The sequence below is a fragment of the Taeniopygia guttata genome, chromosome 8, assembly GCF_048771995.1.
Source record: "Taeniopygia guttata chromosome 8, bTaeGut7.mat, whole genome shotgun sequence".
NCBI lineage: Eukaryota > Metazoa > Chordata > Aves > Passeriformes > Estrildidae > Taeniopygia > Taeniopygia guttata.
The window spans coordinates 14875929-14902500 of NC_133033.1; the positions used below are offsets into that span (position 1 = coordinate 14875929).

Consider the following 26572-nt stretch of genomic DNA (forward strand, 5'->3'; position numbering starts at 1 on the left):
TGTGCCACTGAGGGGCTCCGCCGCCGCGAACGGAGCGCGGCCGTGTGCGCGGGGTGACAGCGGGGTGCGAGTCCCCTGTGCCCGGCACGGAGCTGCGCCGCGGACAGCGCCCGCATTTCGGAGCACTGTGTTATTCCGGGGTGTGCTCCAGCGATTCACGGCTCTGCTTATCCTGTGTGCTGCACTTAGGCCTCACAGGTATGCAGTTAATACGTAGTGGGTTTTTCACAGTTTTAAGTGTCTCCACTGAACATTACTTCTTCGGATTTGCCGTCATCCCCGGCAAATCTGAGGGCATTTGAGGGCTTCTCCCTGAGAACTGCAACTGTCTGCCCTGCTGACGAGCGGGGCCGCCGACTGCGAATGCGGCTGCTTAACCCACTGAAACCTCCGCTGGGGCGGCCACCGCGGGCCGTGCCCGCCCGAGTCCCGCAGCGCAGCTCCCGCAGGAACGTGTGACACCCGGCGGCTCGACGCGGCCCCTCTGCTCGCAGGGCCAGCCGGGCACGGCTCGTCGCCGCCTCTCCCGCTCCAGCGCGGGATCCCAGCACAGGGTGCGGGCACCGGGGCCGGACGCGGCAGCGGGGGGCGCCACGAAGGCGGCAACCAGCGGCTGCTGCGGCCGCGCCTCCCCTCGGCGCCTCCACCAGCCCGGCAGGCCGGGAAAGGCTCCGACGGACATCGCTCCCCGGGCGGAGCGGGCCTGCCCTCGGGGACAGCCGGGGTGACCCCTCGCCGCCAAGTTTCTCAACTGGCGGCCGGGAGCTGGCGGGCGGGGCGAGGCGAGGCGGGATGGACGCTGCCCTCACGGCCGCACGCCTCCCCTCAGCGCCGGGCGGACGGCGCGGCCAGGGCTGCCCACCTGACTCCCTCCTTCCTCTCCATTCCCCTCCTCCTCCTCGCCCCCTCCCTTCCTCTCTCTTTTTTTTTTTTTTTTTTTTTTTTTTTTTTCTCCCTCCCCTCTCACTCATTCCTTTGTCTTCCCGGGGATTGGCAGGTTTTATTATTCCGCCTGAACAAGCCGGGGGCGGATTGGCTGCGGCGGGCTGACGAGGGCGCCGAGCCGGAGTGTAGTTGGGATTCTGCTCTGTCAGTAACACATGTGTGAGGGCAGCGGGCACACGCGCACCGTGCGGGCACACACGCACTTGCAGCCTCACGCTTAGACGGGCACAAGGGCCGCCCCCCGCACCCCGCCAGCGCCGCCGCCGCAGGATCCCGGCAGCAGCTCCGCGCCCGGCCCCGCTCAAACTCGCTGGCTCCCGCCCGCTCCGCCGAGGCGCTCCGGCGGGCCGCGGCCGGCCGGCTCCGCGCCGCGGGAGGCTCGGGAGCCGCCGCAGCCCGGAGAGGGGGCGGAGGTGGGGGAGCGGGGGGGAAGCGGCACAAAGTGAAGCCACATTGCCAAACTTGCCCGGCGATTGCAGCATCGAGCGGCGGCGGCGCCCTGCGTGTGCGGCTCAGCGGCGGGGACCGAGCTCTGCAGCTCCCCTCCCGGGAAGCGGGAGCTGGAGGAAGGACCCGGGCAGACGCCTCTCATAGCAATATCTATATTTTTCCAGCCTGGGCTGCCCCTTGCCGGGCGGAGGGCTCCCTCCAGCCGGCGAGAGGGCGAGCGCTGTGCTTATTTCTTTGCGAGAAGACCTCCTCAGGCACCCCGAGCGGCGCTCCCCGGCCTTTTGCAATATAGAGGGGAAGCAGGTAAGAAGTGCGGTCGCTCCCCCGTGTCTCGCAGCATTCGTGTGCGCGGTGCCCGCCCGCCGCCGCCGTCCCGCTGCCCGCCGGGCGCAGGGGTGCGGAGCGGGGCGCCGCGGACCCCGGGCATTGTCGCGGCCCCCGTACAAAGCCTGGCGGCCGCCGCCGGAGCGCCTTCCCTTGCCCCCCTTCCCAGCTGCCGCCGGGAAAGGGCTCTGCCTGCCTCGGCTGTGAATGGAGGGGACGGGGGGGAGGTGGTGGGTGGGGGGAGGCTGGGGCACCCGCTTCCCCTGTAGTAAACACTGTTCTGAAACAGTGGCAGAAAAGATCAAAGTGAGCTCTCTATTTCTCTCCTCTCCGGTTCCCTTCCTGCCCCACACACAGTCTTTTGTTTCAATCCAGGAGAAAATCGGTGAATCACCTAATTAAAACCAAGACATGAATTAAGCATCCATTTTTGTACTACAAATTTCCAGCTCTCCGCTTGTCCCTCCCTTGGTCTCCATTAAAAAAGCGCCAGAGACGCTGTTAAAAGGGGGGTATTTTGCCTCTAGCTTCTAGCTCTGCTTTCTATTTCACTGACTCCTATCCCAGGACCAAAATTGCTTGGCTCTGTAATTACTAGAGTAAGCCTATTTAAGTTAAAAGCTTTCCCCCCCCAACTCTAAATGAAACTTGATGAGGGCCCGTCCTTAGTTATCAAGGGAGTCACTTTCTGGTCAGTCCTCTTGATTCATCTTTTTAGATTTAATCAGCATTAAGGTATTGCTTGTCCTTAAGAGCTTTAGCTTAATGGGGTTACTGGATGGTTTTCTCAGTGTAACGTTTCCCATTTTATATTTATACATATTTGTCTTCGACAAAGACAGGTTAAGGTGGTGGCATGGGGCCTTTTTCTTTCTTTTAAGAAATCCGAAGTGATTTAAAGCATAGGAAAACGGTTTAAAGACTCGGAGCAGGAAATGCAGATTCATTAGGCTGTAGCTGGAAACTGTAACAAAAGGCAATTCCTTGAACAAATGCATCAGAAATCAATTTACATAAAGGTACACGATGCGTTCGGATAAATGCAATGCTAATGGCTTTTAGAGTGGTTTTCTTTCCAAAGTCTCGGGGTTTTTGTTACAGCTTAATTGGTGCAGTTCTCCTGGTTTATTGTGCGGTCACTGGACATACCTCCAGGTACTCTTTCTGAGGAAATGTGTGTTTAAATAGGCCTCAGTTCTCCTCCTGCAGCCGAGTTGGGCCAGTGTCAGGAAAAGTTCGTCCTCGCTGCTCTGGACGTATCAGTCTGAAGGTCCTTAGCAGATAGCCAGATGCCTCGGCATGAGCACATACGGCTTACAAAGGACAAAGACAAAACATGCTGCTTAATTGGCAGTAAATAACTTGATCTTTTTATAGTATAAGTGACTAGAGGAACACCGGGAGTTTATTGGACCCTGGATTGAAGGCAACAAATTAATCGGTTTAGAGTAAGCTTTATGAATTGATTCCTATATTATCTCTCGGTTGTCCTGCTTGCATAAAGCATTTATTAGAAAGTGAAAAATGCCCTTAGTAGCAGTTTCGGGGGCGGCCGGAGTAACCGCAGCCGGTGCGATGCACTTCATTACTGCTTTCCTAGGGTCGGTAAACTTTTTTTTCTTCTTTTTTTTTTTTTTTTTTTTTAGTAACAAAGCTTTAGCATTTAAACTGCTGATCAAGGGCAGATTAGCGAGACAAAAGTTGAGTATGTTTGTGTAGGAAGTTAACAGGCGTCCTAAAGTTCAATGATCTATTATTCGGGCCAGTGTCCTCAATCTGGAGTGTTTTCTTGGGATGTTTTTAGTTCTCCAAAATTAAACTACAGAAAATAAAATCTCAAGGCCTCGAGGGCCAGTCCGAGCCCCTCGTTACCGCCCCGAGCCTGCAGAGCCTCTCCTAGACTGAAAAACCAGTTTCACAACTTTTTTTTTCTCCCCCTCCACTCTTTACACACTTTTTTTCATAAGCAAAACAAACCCCGGGACTGTTCCTGACTTGCGAGCTGCAGCTGCACAAGCCCGGAGCGGGGGGGCGGCGGCTGCGCTCGCTCTGCGCCCCGCTCCCGCCGCTCCCGCCAGCTGCGCGGCCGCGCCCCTGCCCGCGGCCCGGCCCGGCCCGGCCCGCTCGGCGCTGCCCCGCTCGGCGCTGCCCCGCTCGGCGCTGGCCCGGCCCGGCCCGCTCGGTGCTGGCTCCGCTCGCCGCTGGCCCGGCCCGGCCCGGCCCGGCCCGGCCCCGCTCGGCGCTGGCCCCGCTCGGCGCTGCCCCGGCCCGGCGCTGACCCGCCCCCGCCCCTCTCTCCGCGCAGGCCATGGTGAACCCCGGCGGCAGCGCGCAGCCGCCCCCGGTCTCGGCGGGCTCCCTCTCCTGGAAGAGGTGCGCCGGCTGCGGGGGGAAGATCGCCGACCGCTTCCTGCTCTACGCCATGGACAGCTACTGGCACAGCCGCTGCCTCAAGTGCTCCTGCTGCCAGGCCCAGCTGGGGGACATCGGCACCTCCTGCTACACCAAGAGCGGGATGATTCTCTGCAGAAACGACTACATCAGGTGAGGCGACGGCCAGGCTGGTGAAGACAGCTTTCCCCCTTTTCTCCTTCAGTTTTCTTTTCCTCCCCGCCCCCGCCTTTATTTCTCGTGGTGGGTGTCTGCAGGGCAGAGGGGTAGGCTGGCTCAGGATGGCTCCTTCATTAGGAGGGAGAGACGTGCGGGTGCGGATGTTAGCACCTAGCCCAGGGCGAGTTGCGACTGCCAAGTGGAGGAAAGAGTTGGGGGGGGCGGGGGGCTGAACGACGACTGTAACTTTAAAGTGGTTTGTCAGCACAAAACAAGTCCTAACTAAAAATAAACAGCAATCAGAGAGGCTAAATTAATCTGCTTTGTTGTAGTGTTGAAGGAGAAGTGTGCATATCTGAACAGTAAATGTTAAAATCGTAGGGTTTAAATAAGGCTTTGGCAGAGGTGTTAAATAATGAAATGCCTGCCTTTAGTATCTGATTAATTATGATATTTACATAAGCACCTTTAAACTCCTTTGAGTGGAAACAGAATGACTCATTTTCTATTCTCCTTGTGAAAGCGCTGATTAACCATCAGTTGGAGGGCCATGGATTCTACTTACAGCCAAAAAACAGTGGTATGATGTTTGTCTCAGCATTGTTACAGAGAAGCTTTGAACCGATATTTCTCTTAACTTCCAGTGTAGACAATGCAGGAGATAGCAGAGGAGGTATATGCTCTTGCCCTTTATTTCTTATCTCTTCCTCTTTTGAAGCTCTTTGCTTTAAATGCCACAGATTTGGGTAGGGGGAACTAAGCCTCACTAATCTCACATCTGTTGGGGTACAGTAAGATTATGCAGAGTATCCCTTCCAACAATTTTCCAATATAATTAATAGAATTCATGAGGTCAGGTGCCCGTACGATCTTTTCAGGTGAACTCAAGCTACTTAAACTCATTAATTTAAAAGGAGGCATTTTGAAGGATTACACATTTAATTTGAGTAAATGGTTTGATAGACTGATGCACATGAATGCTTCAAGGAGGTGTTCTGTTTCAACATTCAGTAATTAAAAAAAACAACAAAAAAGCCCCATACCTTCCCAGCATCATAGAAAAGCTTAGTTAAAACAAATTGTGTTCTGTTTAAACGCTTCTGGCTCCTCATTAATAGTAAATGTCAAGAGTTAACCCAGGATTTCCCTTCTTTCTGATGGCCAAGATGCTCCACTTTTTTTAATTTCTGAAGAAAAAAAATAACCTACCAAAAGCAGCCATCAAATGTTACAAGTTTGGTTATGTTGGAAAACTCAGGTTTGAGAAGATGCAGATTGTGCACAGGGACCTCCTAGTTAAGATTTGGTTACTCTGATAGTGCAGTCTCTGACCTGGTACGTGGCGGTGGATTCATGTAGTTAAGTATGTTAAGTGGGTCCTCTGCTATGCCCAAGGAATTGAAGCCTTAGCTTTGCTAGTTTCAGAGGTATTTTTAGAGAGAAATGGTAAAAAAATCAGCACATTGTGGGTGCACAATGGTGCTTTTTGGTCATCATCCTAAGCAGCAAGCCTAAGTCTGGCAGAATAGTAATTAAATAGAGCAGAACAGCGTTAGGGAAAGAGTCTTGTTTGAAGTGGGAAAATTGACACTACTGTTGAGATGCACTGAATAGTAGAGATTCATCACTTGACCAACACCATCAAACAAACCCTCATGTCTGATTGCTACTAATTAAAAAGAGAAGATGCGTCCACTGTGTCCCAGAGGCAAGTTCAGGCAAGCTTATCGCAGTCCTCTGGTTTTGTGTTGCCAAAAATTAATACTTGTTTATTTTAATGTAGGCAATTATGAATAGGATGCTTTATCAGATGAGGGGTTTGAATTGATCTCCTTGTCCGGTCTCCTGACTTCTCTTTACATCTGTGTAATTTGACTTGCAAAAATAACTCTGACAGATGCTTGCTGAAACTTGAACCGGACACTGTACACTCAAGGTGGGGTAGGATGGCCTGGCACTGCCAGGGCTGAGTTAACTTGGAGCTTTCTTGCTGGAAATGGACTTTGCAGGCTACCTCGTGGGTCACGCTGGCAAGCGCTAAGCCCTCGCCCTTGTAGTGTTCGAAATGGTGACATTTGGTTGTGGAGGCAATGCCGCTGACAGCGAGTCTCTCCAGTTCCTCTCTACCATCCTTCTCCCCTCTTCGTTTTCCGGCGGCGCGTTCTCTTCCCCAGGCAAGAGCCACGGGCACAGTTCTCAGCCGGAGATGCGGGGCCCGCTGGACACCACTGGCAAAATGGGAGAGAGGATTGATTGGCCCGGCAGGCGCCAGGTGAAAGGGACTTGACTCCTTCGGGCCAAGACCACAGGGCCATTTATTAATCAGCTTTTTAGCTGTCTCAGGCTGTATGTGGGGTTTTTTGTTGTTTAAACAACACAACGCTCCCCTTTCCCTCCCTCTCCCCCCACCAAATCCCGAAAACAAATTGGCCGTAGAGCTCCAGCTGCAGCTTTCATTGAAGGCCAAGGTTCCTGGGAAAAGAGGGAGGTGAAAACCCCGGTCCGTTCCCCTCCCTCCCCATGGCGAGCTGCGCGCTCAGGGAGAGGAGTGGAGCGCAGCCCTCCCAACCTTGAGATGCCAGATAAAGCAACAGCGTGGCAGCGAATCCGCACAATTAAAAGCTTTAATTAGTGTCTCCTCCATTTTCTCTTAGTTCTGATGGGTTTTATCTAATGAGATCTGGTCGCTGGCTTAGATCTGCTCGGAATGACGTGTCCGAAATGAATGAGAGCCGCGTCGCAAACAAAACATTTAATTAACAAAATTGGCCTCTAAGAGAGAGCAGGGAGTGGTGGGGAAGGGGGAGAGGGGAAGGCAGCCCGGGCGCCTTGTAAAAGGGCAGCGCCCGGCGCCCCTCCCCGGGCGGGCGCTCCGCTCGGCTCAGCGCAGCGGGGGCGCGGGCCCGGGGCGGGGGTCGGCCGGAGCGGGCGCGCCGCACTGAGGCCGCTGCGGGGAGGGGCCGCGGGCAGCCAGTTCATTTCCCTGGTAATCAGCGGCAAGCTGCTATATTCAGGGAATGCTGTCCCTTTAATTGAACAGGCTAGGTAATTAAATGGCACTTTTCCAATAGGACGTGCTAGGTAAATCTAATAGTTGGTTATTTAATATCACTTTGAAGTCTGCCCACTCAAGCACAATGACAGCACAGGAGCATGTGAACTATTAGCTAGGAAAAAAAAAAAAAAACAGGATCTCAAAAATTAATTAAATCGCATGCAATTTAGGGGGAACGTTTATCTTGATTTGTCATAACAGAATTAATTCAAGGCCTCCAATTCACTTGGGGGCAGATCTGTTACTCTGAATTAACCAAGCGTAATTTGGCTGGTTTTTTTTTTCCCTTTTTTTTTCTTCCTCTTCTCTAATGCAGCACTTGCCATTATGCACAGCCCCCCTTTTAAGTATCAATAGCTTCTGGTGCTTTTAAGGTGCTTGGTCTCTAGTTATTCTGAAGTACCTTTAATGGACTTGGCTTCAGGCATAATTTCTGTGTTGCCTTTCTTTGTTACATTTAATATAGCTGGTGCAGAATTTAGATTAAATGTGGGGAATGTACAAAAACACTGATTCTTTCTGGATCAGTAGGTCTGGATGTGCATTTCTCTTTGCTAGGGCTTGGATATGTGTATGTGGACACAAATGTGCACGGTGTCATGCAAGAATCAGAGTGCTTAAATCTATCTCCACGATTTTGAAAGCAGTGGAACCTTACTTTGCTAGTACAAGTTGCTAGAGATGTGTTTCTGCTGATTCTGAATTTTGAGCAGCAAGATGGGAAACTGGGTTGAGAAGATTTCTTGCTGCTTTCATTCCCACTCTCCTACAGAAAGTTCTGAAAAAAAAACCCACCAGCAAAAAAAAAAAAAAAAAAAACAAAAACCACCCAAAAAAACTAGAAGCATTTGGGGGTGTGGGGAATGCTGCGTTGGAACCACACAGTAGTTAATTTAAGGTGGCTCAGTAAAATGCTGCTAAGTGTAGAAGAGCTGCCTTGTCCGTAAAGGGAACCTCTTGATGTTTGTGATTGATTGCATTGCCCAAATGTTGAAATATTAATGACCTTCTTGGACTGAGGACCCAAAGAGGAAACTGAAACCAATTCTGTCATCACAATTAAAGAGTCCCCTGGCTTTAATTAGCCTGACCTGGGGTATCTCTACCCATTGCTGCAGTTAAAGAGAAAAGAGCCCATTAAAGTCCAGTCTGAGACCGATAGCTACTTAATTGAGCACCTAAAGCCTCAAGCCTTTTAAATCAAATACTGTCCTGGACAGTCCCCCTGGTTAGATAATTAGCTCTCCAGCTTCCCAGAAACCATGCAAAACAACTTTTTCAGTAAAGAATAGTTAATGTGGAAGACTTCCTTTGCTGGTAAGGAGAAATAACATTTTTTTTAAAAGCTAAAACTTCTTCCTATTAATGGCATTACAGAACAAAACCATTCATAACAGTAGAGATGGAAAAATAAGTTTAATTTTGTTGGTAAATAATAATAAGCAGCAGAAAGGCATTCTGAGTTTGTAAGTAATTTTTAGGAATTTTAACAGGAAATTCAGCTGAAGTGGCTTTCCAAAGTAGAGTTGTTCTGGGAGCACGCCTGGGGAAAACTTAAGATGTGTGGAAAGCCTCGGGATTAGTTTGACTCCCATTATTAAAATTCACAGACATTCAAGGTGTGGGACCCCTCTAGTTCAGAGAGAATAGTATAACGAATGCTTAATGAAGACAAGTAGTGCAATGAGATCCGCATTCTGAAAGCCGTGTTTTTAGTTGGGTGGTGCAGTTGTACAGGGGGTAGAGGGGGGTTGTGAGAGACAGCTCACCACGTTCAGATTCTCCTGGACAACTGATGTCATCTGTCCATCTTTACCCTTCTAAGCAGCAATGCCCTTGCTGCCATCTCCTTACTCGGGATTGTTGGATCATTGCTCTAGAAGCGTAGCAGCGCCTTTCTGCCTCCTCTCACAGTCCTTCCCGTGCACCATCTCTAGTGCCAACGTCATTCCTAGTAATGATGAAGGAAGAAAAGTGCATGTTGAAATGCTGTGAAGTAACCTCGGTATATCATGTACCTATTCTGAACTGGTCCTGGTTTGGAAGATGCCCCAATAATGGACCTTTAGTTTGCAGGCAGTTTAGTCCCTTTGGCGGGGAGGTCTTGACAATGTGTTAGTTCAGCTTTCCCTTTGTAACCGCTGTGATTCTGCAAGAACGTGTCAATGTGTCGTGGATCTCAGACTAATTAGTTTTGAAATGGAGTTTTGATTGAACTCTTCAAATCGATGCTGCTGCAAAATTTGTTTCTCAGCTTCCTATTAAAAGCCATCTTAAGGGGCAGTTTTACTACTCTCTCTGTCGTTCAGTCGATACATTTAATAACAACTTACAGGCTATTTTCAATAAAGTGGCGACAGCAAATTAGTAGTTTGAACATGACAAGCCTCCTCTGCAAGCTCGGATTCTGAAAATTCAAAGCAATTATTTTTATACAGAGGCACACTGCAATCATTCAGATTATGGGTATTCTGTTGTAATGTGTGTCCTAGGTTGACACGAACGGAATTTTATGACTTTATTTGGACAGGAAGGAGATGCAAATATTAATATTTATTATGACACCAATACGCTAATTTGTAAATCCTATTGCTGTGTTTTACATCGCACAGAAAAGTGGGTCTGTGACCCTGCCAGCTAGTTAAATTTCCTTTTTTACTGCAAAATGAATTGTGGTAGTCTTTATAAATATTTGTGTCTATTAGAGACTCGTGCAAAAGCAAATAAAGGTTTTTCTAATTCTAGCTAAGGCAGCCTGTAAAAGTAGAACTCAATAATCATTACTGTATTATATTTTGAATCGATGCATTGTGCCTTTAAATGGATTTGAAGAATTATGTATATATTTTTCTTCACCACTCTTCTGCCTATTCCCCCCTCCCCCCACTGCGTGTGCCCCCCCCCAATGGCAGATGTTGTGGTCTCATTTGATTGCATAGGAAAACTGCAGTGATACAGCAAACACCCAGAGAGATATGATGACAAATGGGTCCAGATCCCGGTAAATTACTTTCTGCTCAAATCGAAATTTCATTCAGTTTGTTGCTAGCAGAGATGAAGTAATCTAAATTGTGGACTCAGGAGCAGATAGAGGGAAGTTGGAGCAAGCATTTCATTATCAAGAGAGAGAGAAGGTTAGGATGAAAGAGATGAGCAGAGGCAAATCTAAAGTGTTGACACCATGATTGAAAAGGTTAACCCATACACATTATATATCAACCTGGATAGCAGAGAGTTTCTAATGGAAACTCTGCACTGATGGAGGTTTACTGGAGTTTCAATACACTGAGCATGATGTCTTCTTAGATATACAATCAAATCCTCTTAACCCTTTTGATGACTCATATCTCAAGATATGATTAAAGTACAAAAGAGTTCTTCATATAATTTCAAGGACACAATGCATTTAAACTCCAGTCATGAATTGTATCTTTTTTTTATGATGAACCCAGTAATCTGATAAAATGTGTGTAGTACAGAATTGTTTGTGTTTCTAGAGGTGTAAGTCAATATTTCTGATTAAATCCTGTGTAACCACATCCAAGGTAAGGTGAAGCTACTAGTTGTTACACAAAAATAAACTTTTTCGTATTATGAAACCTAAGCAAGTTGGAAGACGGGGGTCAGAAGTCTAAAATAGTTGTGTAATAAACCGTGGCAGTGATGTGCAAAAATGCCTAGAGCCTTCTGTGTATTAAATTATTCATGATCATCACCTCTGTTTCAGGTTATTTGGAAATAGTGGTGCTTGCAGTGCCTGTGGACAGTCCATTCCTGCTAGTGAGCTGGTCATGAGGGCACAGGGCAATGTCTATCATCTTAAGGTGAGGGGTTTTTCTGTGTACTTTCGTTTTTAGCAGCTGATTAGTATTGCCATGCCTCTTTAGTGTAAAACTGCATCTGCTTATGAATGAAATGCAAAATAATAACTAGAAGAAGGAGTATCTGTTATAAAGCTTTGCTTATTGCGTAGCTTTGTTCCCTCGTAATCGGTAAAATTCTGCTTGAGTTATGTACTGCATAGTCCCAACAGATAGGACTAATGCCATATTTGGAGATACTAGAAACCAAGCAGCTCCATATCTCAACTGCACTTGCAGTCTCTGAAGTGTAATTTTCAAACCTGCAGCATACTTAATTTGTGCTGTAGTTTCATTGCTGTCTCTTTCCTTTCCCAGTGTTTTACATGCTCTACCTGCCGGAATCGCCTGGTCCCCGGAGATCGGTTTCACTACATCAATGGCAGTTTATTTTGTGAACATGATAGACCTACAGCTCTCATCAATGGCCATTTGAATTCACTTCAGAGTAATCCACTACTGCCAGACCAGAAGGTGAATACTCCACAATTACTAATAAGCTTTCTTAGAGCTAAATGAAGATCAATTTCTTTTCATGCTAATAGTGGACATTCCCTGCCCCTGCAAAGAGACCTTTAAGTAGCTGAACTTACTTTAAGTTATCGAGGCACTGGGTTTGGGGAGAAAATAGTAACCTTTTAAATATGACATAGAGGGTGAGTCAGTTTATTTTGGTTTGGGCACGTGCATCTGTACAGGTGTTGAACTCCTTATGTACAAAGCAAAATGGAGAGCATGCATTAATACAAACTTTTAAGAAAGAGAAGTATTTTATTATTTTATAATATTGAAATTAAGGGCTACAAGAGAGCAGGTTTCCGAGGGAGGAAAACTAGGTCCTTTAATATGGAAATAAATGCTTTGTGAAGAGAAGGTTCCTGGACTAAATGTATTTTATTTAAATATTAAGATTTTAGTTGAGGAAGCATGCTGGGGTACTCTTTCAGAAGTATTTTCTTGCCTGTTTTGTGTGTCATAACTCAGATTTTAAAACCAAAATGCTATTTACGTACTGTTCCGTGACACTAATTTCTCTCTCAACTAGAGATTCTGTAGCTCTGTGGTTGATAGTTTTGGTTTCTAGCTAAATGAGTAAATAATGATTGTACAGATCATAGAGTGAAGAAAAAGAAAAAAAAAATTCTGATCAACAGTTGTCTTGTAACTCTGAAACTAGATAGTTTTAGATGTATTTTAATCTTCTTAATCAGTCCTAAAGCTATGCAAGTGAGTGCATTTTGATAACTGCTGTGCCTAATTTGTAACAATTACTGTCAACCTTGAGTTAAGAGACTGTTCATTCCACCCTGGTCCAGAAAAGAGTGGATGTATGACTCTTGCACATAATTTTATTCACATCATATTTCATACTGATTATGTATTGATGACATTGATTCATTTACTCTTTACAGCGCCACTTGCATGGATATTAAATCTTATTGACCACAGATGAATTTTAATTTCAGATTGGTGATAGATTTTTCCATCAGCTCTGATAGTATATTTGACTTTTTCATCATTAACCCAGGCAATCACACAGCACTGAGTTATTGCAATGAAACAAAAAGTGCACACTTCAGTTGGTAATTCTTTATAGATTTACAATAGGAACTTCATTAATGTCTGTAAGGATCACAAAAAATAACATCTATCTGCAAGTAGGAATTCAGAAGATTAAAATAAAATCTGGGACAAATGCTAGGCTGATCTATTCTGTAGTGTGCAGTGTATTTTGTAGTGCTTTTAGTCAGTGGAGAACTATGTCCGAGAAAACAGAAACTGTTCTTTATTTTACTTTTTTTTTTTCTGGTTGTATTGCTACATTTCAATATCTGTGTTTGCTTTTTTTTTTTCTGTGCATAAATTTACTGATTAATTTTAAGTATTCTTTCAAGTCTTATACAGTGAATGTAATTACATCAAAATAAAGCATGGACCTTTTTTATTTACTTAATTTGTCAATTGAGGTGATGAGAGAATTGAGTACAAAAATGCTACATAGTTAGGCAGAACAAAGATAATTAAGATTGGAAGAGAATGTGCAGCCTCTTCTCAAGGAAGTACAAATACAGTTAAAGATTCATAGATTTATACTGTTGTGAATTTTAATGAAACAAATCTGTAATATAGACTAGCTAGCAGTGATTCAGTTAAATGAATATTTATAGGTATCCCGTTTTAAAATATAGGTAAAACCATTCATCTTTATACATTGCAGTAAAAGGTTTACCATTCTGAGAGTGGTTTATCCACTTGTCTTCTACGAATGTAAAGTTTAATGTAACTTCAAATAGGTGTCTAAATTGTCATTTAGTTTTATCAGTTTCTTTCTCTGCCTTAGCAAAACATAAAAATGATTTAGTTGCAATAAAAGCAGCAGACATGATGAGGAACATAGAACATGGAAAAGAGAAGTAAAACGGGACTGGGCTTGCAGAGCTCGTGACTGTAGGTACCTGGTGGGAGCTAAATGCAAGAGTGGTGAGAGCAGTTGTTGCTGGCTCCTGTCACTGACTGGTAGTGGCATTGCTGCAGCCAGGGCTGAGGCACATGAGCAGCTGTTGGGGAGAAGTTGAGGGGACACAAGTTTGAGAGGTTTTTTTCTTTATAATACAATATCTCTAGAAATTGTTCTAACTTCTCCTACTGTTTTTCTAAGGGAATTGCAGAGCACCATAACAAACACAGTTAAAGAGATAAGTTGATAATTCATGTATTTGTCAGGTTTCTGGAACTGTGGAAGCTACAGGGACAGTTGCTAAGAGTGTTACATATATTTTCATATATTTTTTATATTTTATATTTTTTAATAGTTTTATATTTTGCTTTTTTAACAGTGTAAAGATTTTAACATCAGAGATGTTTTCCCAGAAGCTGCATGCTTTAGGGCCACTGATTAAAAATATTCTTCCACTGTAACACAGTTGGCTGTAACAGATACCTTTTATTAAACATTACAGATCAATCATTTTCCATGTTATTCTATCACTAGAGATTACAGAGATAGCAGAATATCCACAGGGTTTGTGTTTGTTTTTTTTTTTTTATTTAACCAAAGAGATTGAGACACTCCCAGCATTAAAGCACATTTTGTTACGCATATGGAGGTGACAGTGATGAACTTACTCTTGTCTCACTGCAGTTTACAGGTGACCAGTGCAGGCAGGAAAGGCTGCATGGCCGATTTTGGTTTAAAAACTTGGAGGTTTTTTTAAGGAGACAAAGGCAGGGATGTTTGCCATTCCTGCCTTTTGCCTCCCTGAGGCAATTCACACATGTAAATTATAACTTCCCATCACTTCCCCGTAGTTTAAAAACCCCTGTTTTCTCTAAACTCAGTACTGCTTGCCTGCCGAGTGTAAACTTAGTTTGTGATGTCCTGTGTGCCATTTCATTTGAAGGGGCTGTATTGTCAAGAATTCTCTCTGCTTTTTTTGTACTGGTAGTATTCCTGTAGTATTTCTTGTTTGCAGCAGCATTACCACCTACTGAAAGTGTAAGTTTTCCACTGGTTGGCAGTGTTTGTAACAAATGTTTGTCTTCACCTTCTATACTTTTAAATAAAGTATGAGTTACATTACATCTCTTAGAGAAGATCTTAAAAATCTTCTAGTTTACATATCACTCAACAATTCCCTTGTAGTTACATAATTGGTGTTGTCTGTGTCCATAGTAGAAGATATTTGATGCTCATTTATTAAATATGCTTGCTGGCTGCTCCCTAATCTTTGTTCTGGACAGACAAATTACCTTTCTCACACTGAGCTTCGGCTCTGGGGAATTAAACCTCCAAGCTTCTACTACTTTAATTAGCTTGAAAGTGGGGGGTTGCAGTTACTAATAGACCTCAGGCTTTTAGTAACTTAGAGAAAGGGTGAGAAAAGAACTTCCTGGGAAGCACAAAATGTCATTTAAAAGCCATAAAAATCTAATATATATTATTTCATTTTGGTAATTGCAAACAGATTGCATTTGAAGACTATGGATGAGCATTCCATATAATCCATGAAAGTTTAGATTTTTATTGAGTTAGACACTTTTAATTATGACAATTCATTAACACCCATATGAAAGCATGTTTGACTTCATATATTAAAATGTTTATGTAACATTAACTAACCAGATGAGGAATTTAAATGGGAGGGGGGGAATCCTGAAATATCTATATTTAGCTCTTGTGCAATGCAGCATATTAACCAAAGTTGCCTTGGGAGGATATTGGCTGTACTTCATATTTGCTTTACAGACTGTTCCTTCCAATTACAAGATCATATTACTCGCTTCTTCAAAGGCATGGCATAATGGTTCTTCCCTTTCAAACAGGGCCCAGAAAATCCACCTTATTCACTGTATGATTTGTTACCAGAAAGTACGCATTTCTTGTTGTAGTCTTTTTTTCATGTCTGCTTTCTTTAGTATTGAAACTGTGAAAAATGTTTGCTTTCTGCTGTTTAAAGTTGAAACGTTAGCAGTATGAATGGACAGTGTAGAAAGCCTTAATCAAGTCACAGTTAGAAAGTAGTCTAATAAAAAAGAGATTAGTGAATAGGGAAAAACAAAAGCAGTCATGTATCTCAAATTTAGCTAAGATACCCATTTTTATTTCTTACAGGTCTGCTAAAAGGTCAGAGTAATGCAGAATGCGTGCCTTCATCTCAAATTTTGTTCATCACAGATGGATCCCATGTCTCCAAGTAGACAAGTCACCTTTGTAGCTAGCATCAATGCCAGCTCCATACCATTGCACCTTCTTTATTCTTGATTGCCCTTCCCACATTTATTGGTGTATTAAAATGACTGAATATGAACATTAAGGACTCCATGAACCTGGGCTAATGGGAGACTGTAGAGAAAATGAAAAAAGATCCACCGGAGGACATCTTGGGGGGGGTGGGTGGGGAATATGACTAATGAAGCTAATTAAAAGAAGCATTGAAATCTGCTTTCTACCCTCATTAACAATTAGCAGGGCACTGGCCAGTTTGTACCCTGTGTTTTACCTTAACAACATTCTATTTGCTCTTTGTATATTTAAGTGTTGTAAGGAAATGTGTTTCAATCAAACTGAACATGAGATAAAGATGTGGCTTTTGTGATATTCTATCACAAACACTTTTATTGTATCTCTGTAAAATACAATGTATGTATGCATGTAAGTGTTTTTGTCCTAATGTTGCTACTTCCCATGGCAAAAAGAAAAAAGAAAAAAAAAAAAAGTCAGGCTCCTAGCAGCTACTGTGTAGAAATTTTCACCTACTTCTAATTTGCTGAATGAAGAAAAATCTTTTATTTGTGATATTTTCAGAGACATTTGCTCTAGTATGGTGTATTTAAATAATAAAAAGTAAAACAAAACAGAGTATGGGTTTTAGAAGCTTTGCCTTTTTTTTTTTTTTAATTGCATTCAAAACATTCTGCAACTTCATCTTACATAGTCGTTACCTTAATTGTCAATTACCTTTAAAAGTAGATTTTTGGTTTGGATTTTTTCTTTTGTCTTATGCCAAGAAAGACTCTGCTAAACTTCTTGACCATGTTACTTGTGGCAAGGATAACAAGTACTACTTCAAAAAAATTTTTTTTTCATGGAGAGTCTTAATTCTGGTAATAACAAGTACATGATAATTCCCATTGCAGTGAATTACAGCACACACAGAGGTACTGTGGTCTCTTTCTTTCCAGTTCCTTCTGTTTTAAGGATGTGCCTGTGTCTCTGAGCATGCAAGCATAAGAGGGTATGAATATACCATAAGAGGTCAAAAAAATAAAAGCCAATGAAAGGTCTGTACCTCATGCTGAGCACTAGAATTGAGTATTCATGAAAAGGAATACAATAGCTATTCTGATCTGAACAACATAAAGTTGTGTTTGCTGGGGTGAGAGACTTTAACTTTTCAACACTGATAATCTTAAGGAAAGAAAAACCTGTTTCCTAGGCTGTTTCTGAGAACTAGCTGATCTCAAAATATGATCTGTTTTCTGAAAGCAAACAAACAAAAAACGCCTCTCCACAAAGCAACAGAGCTGCTTCTAAGCTTACAAAGGGAACAGCTTCATTTTGCATGTTTTTCCCATCAGCTTCCCATCAGTGGTAGATCTGTGCAGAACACTTTTGAGAAAAAAAATCTGACTTTTCATGTTTTTAGCAAGAATAGTTACATGGATCTGTGGCTGCCAAGGAAGCCCTCAGTCAGGAACCTGCAAGCAACGAATCTGTCTTTGCTGATTCCTTGCTGATTGCCTTTGCCAAAGCAAATCAATATTAAGAAATAATCTACTTTTATAGGAAACAAATACATTCATAACACACCAATATTTTGTTTAATTCTGTTTTTTGGAAGGTGTTCACTGCTCAGTTGCTTGGTTATGGAGTGAGCTTGACTTATTTTTGTTGTGATGCCAATAACACAAAAAGCTGATTTATAGACTTACCTGTCTAAACATCCAACAGCAGACACTTTTGTTTCAGATTCTACTTCATGATGTCTAGTATATTGGAGGGCTGCTGAATTTTTTCTTCTACCATGCCAGTGCTTGAGGAAGCCCAGTTTCAGAGAAAAGACAGTAAAGACAAAAATCTACTTGCATAACATATAAAGCACAACATAAATGGCTGACACTATGTATCACTTTTAATTAAATGCACTTTGTGGGTATTTTAAATAAGTTTCTAAGCTTTTTGATCTGGCATTAAAGTCTTCAGAGTCCTACAAATTGTGCTGCTTCAGTATCTTTGAAGAGACACTTGAAGTCATATGAATATAGAATTCAAGTATTAGTGAAACTGTAGACATCTTTTTATATTCTTTTAGTATAAGCACTCAAGGTACAGTGTTTAAATTTAACATGTACAGATTTTTGGTTGTCCAATATAACCTAGAAGTGCTAAGAAGATGGCTAATAACTTCTAGTAAGAAATGTAGTATAGCATTTAGTGATGTAGAGGTTGAAGTTCATTAACAGCTTTAAATAAACTATTATATGACTCATTTGTAAAGCACAGCTACCTATTTAATAGCTTACTTTAAAAGCATTTCTTAAGTTGCAGACCTATAAGATTACAAATGTCACTCATGTTAGCATAATCCACATGCAAGTGATGAAGCCTTTGCTTTGATGTGCTAAATTGCAGGAGGACTAATGGAGCTATGAATATACAATAGAACATATTTCAGTAGTATTCTTGCTTTAGGTAAAACACTTTCTTGAAACCAGAGGCATTTCACACAATGAAACAGGCTGTAATGGGGATGGTAGGTGTGGGCAGAAGGCTACTGGATACACTTAAATTTGTCCTTATGTGAAAAATCACTTTATTTTTAAGGAGCTCTGTAAAGAAAAACATACTTGTTCACCTTTTATCACATGTATTTGCTGAACTGAGGCTGAAATACAACTTCTGCATTTAGTGCTGCTGAAAAGTCAAATAATCATTCAGTAAGAGCTTCCCTTTCAAAACTGAATGCTGTTAAAAAAAGACTCAAAGGAAATATTACTAATCTGAAATCATCCTCATGAACCTGGATAAAATGCTCTGTCTATACTGCATCTAAACATCTCAATCATATAAATTGTCACTCTTATTAATGAAACAATTTTGTAAAAAGATTGCCCTCTAAATGGGTTTAATGTTTTTACCTATCCAGCTGTCTAGTTATGAGATTTACGCATCCTGGCAGGCAGTGGGACATTAAGCCTTTCCAAACCAAATTCTGTTTGCAACAAGATACTGTCTTTTCAGTCCTACATGATTTATCTTTAAATATTTTAACAGGTTATGCAGTATCTTATGAAATATAAAATGAGAATGTCTTAACAAAATGAAGCCTATGAAATTAAGTCACATCTTCAGAATATTAACCACACTGAGTTTGTCTTCCTTTTTCCCTGTTAGTTAACACCGATAAAAATTGTATTACCTAACTTTAGGGTAAATACTAAAAAACCCCGAAACTCACACAGTAGCAGAGTGTGCCTTGCTATCAAGACAGTGGAGTTACTGATTCTGGAGGTATTTAAGGAAAGACTGGACGTGGCACTGAGTGCCACAGTCTGGTTGACATGATGGTGTTCAGTTTAACTCGATGATCTCGGAGGTCTTTTCCAACACGATTCTGTGATTTCAAAAGATCATTTCAATTTAAATCTTTTGTCAAAGTATTTTGCTGGTAGTTGTATGTGAAGTGTGCAGCTTTTTGCAAGTATCTATTCTGAACAGCTCTATTACAATAAAAAATCAAATTGAGATTAGGAAATTTATGTATATACATTTTTTTCAGGTATTACATTTAATTAGTGTGAAATTGTGTTCTGGGTTTGATGGCACTGCCTGAGACTCCTGTACATGCAGTACCAGATAACCCTCCTTGCTGCTTGTTACTGTTACTACCAGGTGTATGCCTATTGTCAGTCCAGCTAAACCACAGACAAGCTTGTTGCAATTAAATAGCAATTTGTTTCTATGAAACTGCAATTAAAGTATTACTGATCGGCCATTTTAGATTGGCAGTGCTGTGACTGCATGTTAGACAGAGGAGCTCTCGATTCCTTGCTGCAGTTGGAGAGGTGAGTAACAGTGAGGTGTAACATGCCCACCTCTGTCCCTTGTCAAGCTGGAAGTATGAGTCCTTGGTGAAGGGCTCTGATCTCATCACCAACATGCTGAGAGCGATGACAAGTCAGGGCTCATCTCTGTAAGTTGAACTTGCAGCTTACAGGACCTGAAGTTATTGCTGTTTCTGTTCCTGTATAAGCAGAGATGTGTACGCTTCCTACGGGGATGTTTTCAGCTCCAGATTGATTCTGTTGAGAATGGACAGCAAGTTGTGGGCCCCAAGCCAATAACGTTCTGCAGGTCCTGACTTGTTAGAGCTGTGTAAACAGGACTACTATAGCTCCTTAATCATAACTAATAAAAGACTAGAAGAAAGCAATCAATTACCTTACAGGTTTGTTTTTTTGGTTTTTTTTTTAATAAAAAGCAGAAGTTTATCTGACACGGTGATTATTTTCACGCTCATACAAGGGATGAAAGATTAAAGCAATCTGATGGGCTTACCTGTGTGCACCTGGGGTTTGCTGGCAACTGTATGTTTGTGATATTCTGGGGAAGCCACAGTGCTCCTGCCCCTAGGCCTTGCAGAACTCACCAGCCTGGAGTCCCTGACCAAGCTTGTACCATTCCTGGTTGACTTGAAATCTGAAATGTAAATTTTTGGTGCAAATTAAAAACTTGTTTGTAAGAACTCAGAGAGGAATTAACTTTGTAGTGGTAATTTTGTTTTTTAATTATCACCATATTATAACAAAATCTGAGACACGTTAACTTTAGTTCCTGCATTTTTGTATAGTGGAGGCTGTAGACATCCTGGTTCCTGTGCCAGAGGGGATGACATCACACCTGTGGCATGCATGAGATAAGCATTGCTTCATTTAGGCACTGGTTCTCATCTCTGAGAGATGTTCCTTGTGGGGGTGAAGGCTGGGGTCCTGCAGTGTGACCCATGGGGTGGGGGATTGCTCCTGGGGAAACTGCTGCAGGTTTGCTGGTCATGTGGCACATGGATAACAAATGCCACCTGAGCAGCTCTTGGCTCCTGGCAAATGGCAGGTAAAATGCCTGTGTTTAGACCTAAGTGAAAATGGCCCAGCTGACAGTAATTCATTCACCCTGGTAGAGTGGTCTTATGTCTGAGCCCGAGGCCTGAAAAGAGCCCTGTTTACTGCAGACAGAGCTACTGTGTTGAGGAATTTTTTTTTCCTTCCTCTGTGGGTATTTTTTAATGAGTTCTGTTGTTGTGTTTCTTTTCACAGTAGTTCTAGCATTAAGCTCACAGAAAAGTGTGCAGGAGGCTGCATAGTTCAGAGGGGGAGGCAATAGGACAAAAAGGGGTAGTTGGGGGTGGCTCAGCAGAGGCTTTTTTTACCCCACTCACCTGTAGCTTGTGCACTGCAGGCCCCTGAAGAAGGGCAGTATTGAGGAAGGCTCTGAGGGGGCTCAGGCCCCTGAGGTCCTGAAAAGGGCCTCGGCTTTCAAACAGCAGAGCATGCACCCCAGGAAGGCAGAAAATTTTAATAGGTGCTAACTTTCAGAAAATGTAAGCTGAAAAGTTCTCTCATATTCACTGTCATATCGGAGACCTTGTAGACAATTTTGCTATTTTGTTCCTGTATGTAATATTGCTCTTACATTTTTGTGATCATTTTATCTTCTTAAATCAGTTCTCTGCTACATTATTCACCTGAGCCTACAAATGCTAAAGCTTGAAAATTGCTTTTTTTATTATCAAAATGTTTAAAAAAGATAATGTTTTGCTTTTTAGAATTGCTTTTATTTGCTGCTATGTATTTACCTTTAAAAAACCAAAATCAAAACAAAAACCCTCAACAATATTCTTAAAACAGTCCTACAAACTGTAGCATTAAGGCCAAAGTTAGGCATGAGACATGCCTGCCCCAAAATAATTTTTTTTTGAGTGAGTATAGTGGAGAGAAAATGAAACTTTTAAAAAAGGTTGTTCTTCCTGGCTGGGTGCTGGCCCCAGTGAAGCTGCCCATGAGGAGGGCACTGTGCTGCCAGGCACAGTGACATGGGCAGCATGAAAGGAGCCCCCACAGCCAGAGCTGCCCTGCCACCTTTCCCAGCTCTGGTGAGGGGTCCCCTCTGCTGCCCATCATGTCCTTTGCTCCTAGTGGTGGCTGCTGAACAAGCCAAAGCTCTCCCTGTGCAGTCAAATTCCTCTGCAGCTAAACCAGATGATGTTTCTTTCTCACATTGTTGGAATATGCTGTTAATTACATTTTGAAATATCCATATACTTTTCCTCTTAGGGGATCTTATGAGCAAGGTTCTCAGTAACAACTTCTGTGGTCCACCATAACTTCTCAGAATAATCATTGCTTCCATTGAACCTATGCCAGTTGTTTTGTTAAACTACAGAGAACGGGGCCTATATTAATTCTCAACAGGCAAGAGATTGCCCTGTGATTTGGGGAAATCTTGATTGCTTACAGTATGAATAAATGAACAAGGCAGATATTAACTTTACACCTGACTTCAATTTCTTTGAGCAGTGAAGAAATGTCCTGTAGGAGGGTAAAAATCCAGCTAAAACTCATAAGCCAGCCATTAATAGGCTAACTTTATTGTTCTGTAAAATCTTCAGTTGCTTGTAGAAAACAAAGGGCCAACGAATGCAGTATTTGTCTTTTATTCTTAGAAAAAAACGTTAAGATCAAACGGCCCCTAAAAGACTGAGCTGATATGCATCCCACTTACATATTTTTGGATATTGTCTGATATTCATTCTACTGATGTATTTGATAGGTAATTATATCAGCCATAGCAAGATGCTGATACCAAACAGTGGAAGACTTCATGTTTTGCCATAAAGCTTATACCCCTTGTTACTTAACTCTCATCGCACTTGAGATCTGCAGCAATCATTTGAAAGCTGTAGTTGGTATTTTTGTGCTTATGCCACATTTAAAAATTATTATTCTTGCTTCATCAGTTAGTCTTTTTAGCTGACTTGAAAAAAAAGCATATTGCAAATGAGCTACTATTCTTATTTGTTGTTTTAAGAAGGGTAAGCACTGAAGTATTCAAATGGAACAGATTATACCTTTAATTACATCCAAACAGGATGCTGAGCTGATTTTTCTATTTTCCGTTTAATTGCTATAGTTCAAAAAGATATTGCAAATTTGTAGATGAATTATTTAAGCATAGCCTTCTGGCCTCTGTGTTTATGGGAGAGACCAAACAGGGGGGAGAAAAAGAAAACAGAATTTAAAGGTGAAAATTACCACTTCCTTCTTTAAGAAAAAAGCTTGAATAAAACATCTTGGGGGAAGATTTTTTACCTGGAGAGATATTTTATGCTTTGTGGGAGCATCTTGGTTCTCCATGGGGTTTGTTTATATCCCACCAACCACAGCGGGTTTCTGACTCCTGAGGGCCCCCCTGTCTCATGCCATGGGTACAAAAGTGCTGTTTCTTCTCCAACCTGCTCCTTGGTGACTGTGCTGCTTCACAGATGTGATCCCAACCAGCCACCCTTTGCATGGATGTGCTTGATCTCTGTTCTCCTATGTACAAGATGAGAATAATGAAAGCAAGCACAATTCATCAGTTCTTAAACTAAATATATTTCCATTTTGTTTGCATGTGCATGTGTATATATCTTTTACCATATATATTTTGAATATGTACAATGACATTACAGCCAGTGATAAATCCTACTCACTTACTGTATGTGTTATTTGCTGCAACATTAAACTCAGTAAGAATTTTATATGTAACTTGTACCAAAACTAAATATATTGTGAAATTGATGCACAGCTGTAAACAAGTACATCACTCCCTGCTTCAACACAGTCAAAGGTGGCAGCTTGTGTGGCAATTCTTTTGTAAACAGCTGTACACATTCCAAAGAATAAGCCAGTTAATTACATTTTTAATGATGTTTTTAAAAACTAATATTTCTGGGGGGGTGGGGGAACCCCCAACCTATAAACAAACAAGAAAAGTAAACCTAAAACTTGTACTGTATAAAGAAATGCTGTCAGTGAAAAACCTTACTCTGCTGCGTACAGGCCTTTTGCTCCCCCCATCTTATTTTTTCTCTTGTGCTGACTTGCCTGCATAAAGTACTTTTTTATAGCTCTACTGTGTATTCAAAGAAAGTTGACACTGGCACAATCTATTCAAGTTTTTTGGTGGATTATCTTATTTCATTATTTTCAATACTACTAAGTATGTGCTACCCACTTAGAGAGCTGATGTGGTGCATAGCAAAGCTCAAGATGTCCTCTTAAATACACAAAGCTTATGCAAGGCCGTGACACAAGTAGGTTTTAAACACCAGCAGTGTTGGCAGCTTTGAAGGGCTGATACGAGACAGCCTTGCTGACACACCACAGGTTACAGGGAGAGATTCAGGAAGAAACTGAACTAACCAGAGTAAGACTAGGACACAACTTTTATTGATGGAGTTCAGGGGAAAGAGACACTGGGGGCAGCTGTATTAATCCCATAATAACTTGAAATATAATCAGTACATTGCTGCAGGGATGGCTAGGAAGGCAGGGAGGTGGAGGTGTCAGGGTTTAAGTTCACAGGCATTCCCAGTTCATTAAAAAGTGAATCAATCAGAAAAACAGGCTGGCTGTTCAAAGGGCTGGCACTTGTGAACGGGCTTCGGACGTGTGCAGGAACACAGATGGTGAGCCCAGCCTCGTGCAGGGGCTGCTGGAGCTCACCAGCCATTCATTTGAGGAGATGGCTGCGTTCTACCCTGCTCAAACCAGTAAAATGTGTTATAATGTGCTAGGGGAGATTCTGGCTGCATTCTGAGAACTTAAAAGCTAGGCAGTGTTGGTGCTGTGGGCCATATTAAGGTGATGCTGATAGATGTTTATAAAGGGAAAAAAGTTTTGCTTTATAATTTCTGGAGAGGTGGTTTAACCAGCAGGCAAATGAGCAGAAGGAGTCTGCCTACAGGACCCCTCTTTGTAGGCAGCTGGTATAGTAATTAGCTCATTACTATTAATTTTTGCCATCCCTGGACTGCTTTTTTTTTTTTTTTTTTTTTAAAGTGGAATCTATATATCTGGATCTGGCATTTCCTACATCCTTTTGATGAAGCTGGTGCATGTATACAGACCAGAGAACATCCTTGGAGAATGAGCCTACTCACACCCACGGGCACTCAAAGGTTTAGGACAGAATGCCCTATATTTAAATAGGACTCATGACTTTTTAATTACTGCACAGTGCAACAGGGCTCAGTGAGAACACATGGTTGTCCAAACTGGTGTGCTGTGATTGCTTACCACTGGTATGGGAGTGCATTTAACACGGTGGCCTGTAGCTCACCTGAGACTCAGCACCCACCACAGGCACAGGTAGGACCACTGGCAGACAGACAGACAGACAGTATTTCCATAGGAACCTCAGCCCTGTGTGGGGAAGATGGTATGAAAAGAGCTGCGTCCTATGGATGAGTGATGCAGGCTGAAGAACATCCATTTTAGAAGGCAGCAGTGCCAGTGGGACCTGATGGCTCCTTAGAGGGAAGCACATCCCTCTGTAGACATCTTTGCTGGAATGTGAGTCCTGTATCTTCCTTCATATCTGCCCTCTTGCATGGATCTTGCCATGCTTGCAATAGGCCAGGGACTGCCTCAGGTTAATTAATAGTTCCACTGATTGCTGGAGGAGCTGTGGAGAAGGGCAAAGACATGCTTGTCAGTGTTACAGAGAGACAGGCTCTTTTTTTGACATTTCTTCTAAATAATTTTTGCCTTCTAAGATGTTTATAACAACATGAATAACACAACAGACCTATTATTCAGCAAATATTCACAGCAAATAATTGGCAAGTGGATATTTTAACCTCACCTGCCCAGCTTCACTGTGTATTACTTTGGGCTAGCAAAAGACTTCTTTGGATATGATTAGCCATAGCATGAGCATCTCCATATTTCTACATTGTGATTTAAAGCACAAACCAGGCTGATTCCACACCTCTTTTTTTTGCATTCATAGGTCTTTCCAACCACTATCTTGAGCCACAACCCAAGGTCAGTGAGTAGAAAACCTACCTGCTGGTTTAATTTTATTTTCTTGTTTAGTGTCAGTTTCAAGCACTTCCCAAAATGGTCATTTTTCTAAATGTTAATTTCTTCTTCCATTCTCCTTCATCCCAATGCCTGGCTCAGCCTTGCTTGTGTGTCATCCTGCTCCAAGGACTCACGTTCAAACGGATTCAGCTGGAATGCTAACGTGGCTGGGAGCTGGCACTCATGCAGGGCTTGGGGCAGCTCATAGTGACCTGACCTGTTTTTACTGAATCAGTTCCAGTTCAGCAGAAGTGGGTCAGACTACCTTCAGCCATGCCGATCCAGAGCTTCACAAGAACTTGCCACTTTGGCAAAGTGGAAATTGATTTAGCTGAAGAGCAACTTCAGAAAAGCAGAGATGCCACTGGCATCTCATTGGCACCATGAACACCCCCAGCTATAAATATTGTAGATCCCCCACACTCTCAACACTCTTTTATTGGTGGGGAGGGGCTGGGAGGAAGTGCTGGAGGAAGGGCAGTGCAACTCACCCACACACTGGGGCTCCTCAGTGTCCTGGCCAGCAGGGAGGAGCACACCCAGCACTGGGAAGGAGGACTCATCCAGTGGTCTCCAAGGCAGGGTTCACACCACCCCATCTCCTGGAAACCTACCGAGGATGACATAAAGATATGCTTCCTGCCATCCCATGATGGTGAATCTCCTGATTATACATGGGTCCCTTCCTCCCTCTCGGGACAGATCCATCCCACACTAGCCCTGATCTGGGAACACCCTCAGGCATGTGTTGTGAGCAGGCTGC

At 43.0% G+C, this 26572-nt stretch overlaps 1 protein-coding gene and 1 long non-coding RNA gene across 8 annotated transcripts in view; one reads left to right on the forward strand and one right to left on the reverse strand.

Annotated features, from left to right (window-relative positions):
* Nucleotides 1-16543, forward strand: LMO4 (LIM domain only 4). Of its 2 annotated transcripts, none has more exons than XM_072933086.1 (5): nucleotides 1-198; nucleotides 1560-1698; nucleotides 4025-4263; nucleotides 11052-11148; nucleotides 11503-13134. In XM_072933086.1, exons 3-5 carry the CDS (start codon nucleotides 4028-4030, stop codon nucleotides 11701-11703), a joined length of 534 nt encoding a protein of 177 aa, XP_072789187.1. In that variant the 5' UTR covers nucleotides 1-198; nucleotides 1560-1698; nucleotides 4025-4027; the 3' UTR covers nucleotides 11704-13134. The 2 variants fall into 2 exon arrangements, with proteins under 2 accessions (XP_072789187.1, XP_002195837.1); XM_002195801.7 differs by lacking the exon at nucleotides 1-198 and adding an exon at nucleotides 15797-16543 and having other exon boundaries at nucleotides 972-1698; nucleotides 11503-11658.
* LOC140684668 (uncharacterized) overlaps nucleotides 5926-26572 on the reverse strand; it is a 26671-nt gene continuing 6024 nt past the window's right edge. For 2 of the 6 annotated variants that reach the window (XR_012057272.1, XR_012057271.1), the window contains 2 exons: nucleotides 23050-26572; nucleotides 16145-20383 (listed from right to left, as the gene is read on the reverse strand). The exon at nucleotides 23050-26572 is cut by the window's right edge. This is a non-coding gene — a long non-coding RNA (uncharacterized lncRNA). Of the gene's footprint in view, nucleotides 6498-8721; nucleotides 9276-16144; nucleotides 20384-23049 lie in introns of those variants that run through there. The other 4 variants (XR_012057276.1, XR_012057275.1, XR_012057274.1 and 1 more) reach the window with 4 other exon arrangements.